The 1,808-nt window shown below is 36.5% G+C and overlaps 1 protein-coding gene across 1 annotated transcript in view; it reads left to right on the forward strand.

The window, feature by feature from the left end:
- gnav1 (guanine nucleotide binding protein (G protein) alpha v1) overlaps positions 1-1,808 on the forward strand; it is a gene marked incomplete at its 3' end in the record, with an annotated part of 24,959 nt that overhangs the window by 22,814 nt on the left and 337 nt on the right. Inside the window, 1 exon segment of the mRNA XM_035660981.1 lies at positions 157-244. Within this exon segment, the coding sequence (XP_035516874.1) occupies positions 157-244 (88 nt within the window).

A 1,808-nucleotide genomic window follows, 5' to 3' on the forward strand; every position in this document is an offset into this window, starting at 1 on the left:
TGGGAGTCACCAAATCAAATCAACAATTTTCTCTTTCAGATGATCTTTAGGATTGATTTTCCATTTCCACCAGAGAGGAAGCCTTTGATTTGAGCCTTTGAAGCTTCTCGCGCTCTCAGCTGATTGTGTTTTTTTGTGTGTCTCTTTTTATTGCAGATTTTATTCATGAACAAGATAGACCTTTTTCAAGACAAGATTTTACACTCTGGCCGACATCTGCGGTTATACCTGCCACAGTTTAAAGGTAGGACTCATGTTAGTTAAATGTTCTTTTTTGTGTTATGCACATAACTTGCTCACATGGACTGTTGTAGTGGTCAAACAAATTACATTAACATAACTTAACATATTCATAACATATACATATTAGTGGCCAGTTTACACCTGTAAAATCTAATGCAATCTCTGGCACACTGTCAGAGAGGTATTACATTAACTACATGTTTGTTATTGAGGGTATTAAACTGGACTGCGTTATATTGAGAGGTGTTTCTAATGTTTTCTCATATTAGTGATGTAGTTCAGTTCAGTTGATTTAAAGTTTTTCACCAAAACTACAAATTATAAATGTAGAATTTGTGGCAGGACTCTTGTATTAGATCACATGATTGATGATTGTGTGTATATTACTTTTAAAAAAAATAAGGTTCCCTTCCTAAAACACCGCTCAAGTTCTTCATAATCGTCCTTCCAGAAGAACCCATCAATGTGTATCAAATCAACAAATAATGAACAATGAAACATGAAACAGATTTCCTTTTTAATCTCACTTTTCTTCATCTTTGGAAACCATTAAACCTGCCTGTTTCTACAGCTAATGGTAATGTATCTGAACATAAACCGTTCACACAGAGATCTTTTAGTTACACTACACTACACTTTATTTTCATGAGACTTCTCATCTTTCCTTATACACAAGGTAAAGTTTGCATCATGTATATAACACTGTTTTTAAAATAAAAGACAAAAGAGAGATGCACCTAAAAAAAACAACAATTATATCAAAAGGTAGGACCAATGTGCAGAGTTTAGGTGCTTTAAAACATAAAGGCGGACACACACACACACACAGACACACACACACACACACACACTGATTGTGTTATTTTAGGGGGATTTTTGTATCCGCTCCACTCAGCGATTTACTCCCCACATCTCAGTGGGCTCAACGGGGGCTGTGTCCTCTCTGCTCTCATGCAAATGTCAATATAAATGCTAAAACTCTTGGGATTGGGGTCTGCTAGAAGAGCAAGTGTCAATTTCACACTGACCTCAGATATGAATAATACAGTCGCTCCCAACCTTTTGTGTTTGAATTACCGCCACAGACCTCTTCCCCCTCACCAGCACCAACCTGTCATGTTCCAAATGTGTTTATTTGGATTTATTTTAAACTGGAAGATGATCTGAATATGGTCCATGTTGTTTTTTGTTTTGCTACATGGCAGAAGCACGCTTGCTTATAACAGTGGTGGAAAGTACTTAAACTCAAATAGTCCAGTCAGATGTCCACAAGTTGTTAGCAGTTCCAACGAAGAGGGATTTTAACTCTAAACTTTTACATGGTTTTGTTAAAAGAAAAAAATCAAATTCATAAAAACTAGAGAAAAAGTCAGAAGATTTAAAACAGGACCAGTTTTTTTTTTTTCTTCTTTCCAGCCCCATAAATCATCTGACCACCCCTCAGATTTATCCTATGACCCTTTGGAGGGGCAGACCCCTAGTTTGAGAACCACTGGACTAAACTAAGAGTATATAAAGTAGTGAGAAGGAGTTCAACATCAACCAGCTGCATCAGTAAAATGTCA

Source organism: Morone saxatilis, unplaced genomic scaffold (genome assembly GCF_004916995.1).
Source record: "Morone saxatilis isolate NCDOM2014 unplaced genomic scaffold, NCSU_SB_2.0 Contig17, whole genome shotgun sequence".
Classification (NCBI taxonomy): domain Eukaryota; kingdom Metazoa; phylum Chordata; class Actinopteri; family Moronidae; genus Morone; species Morone saxatilis.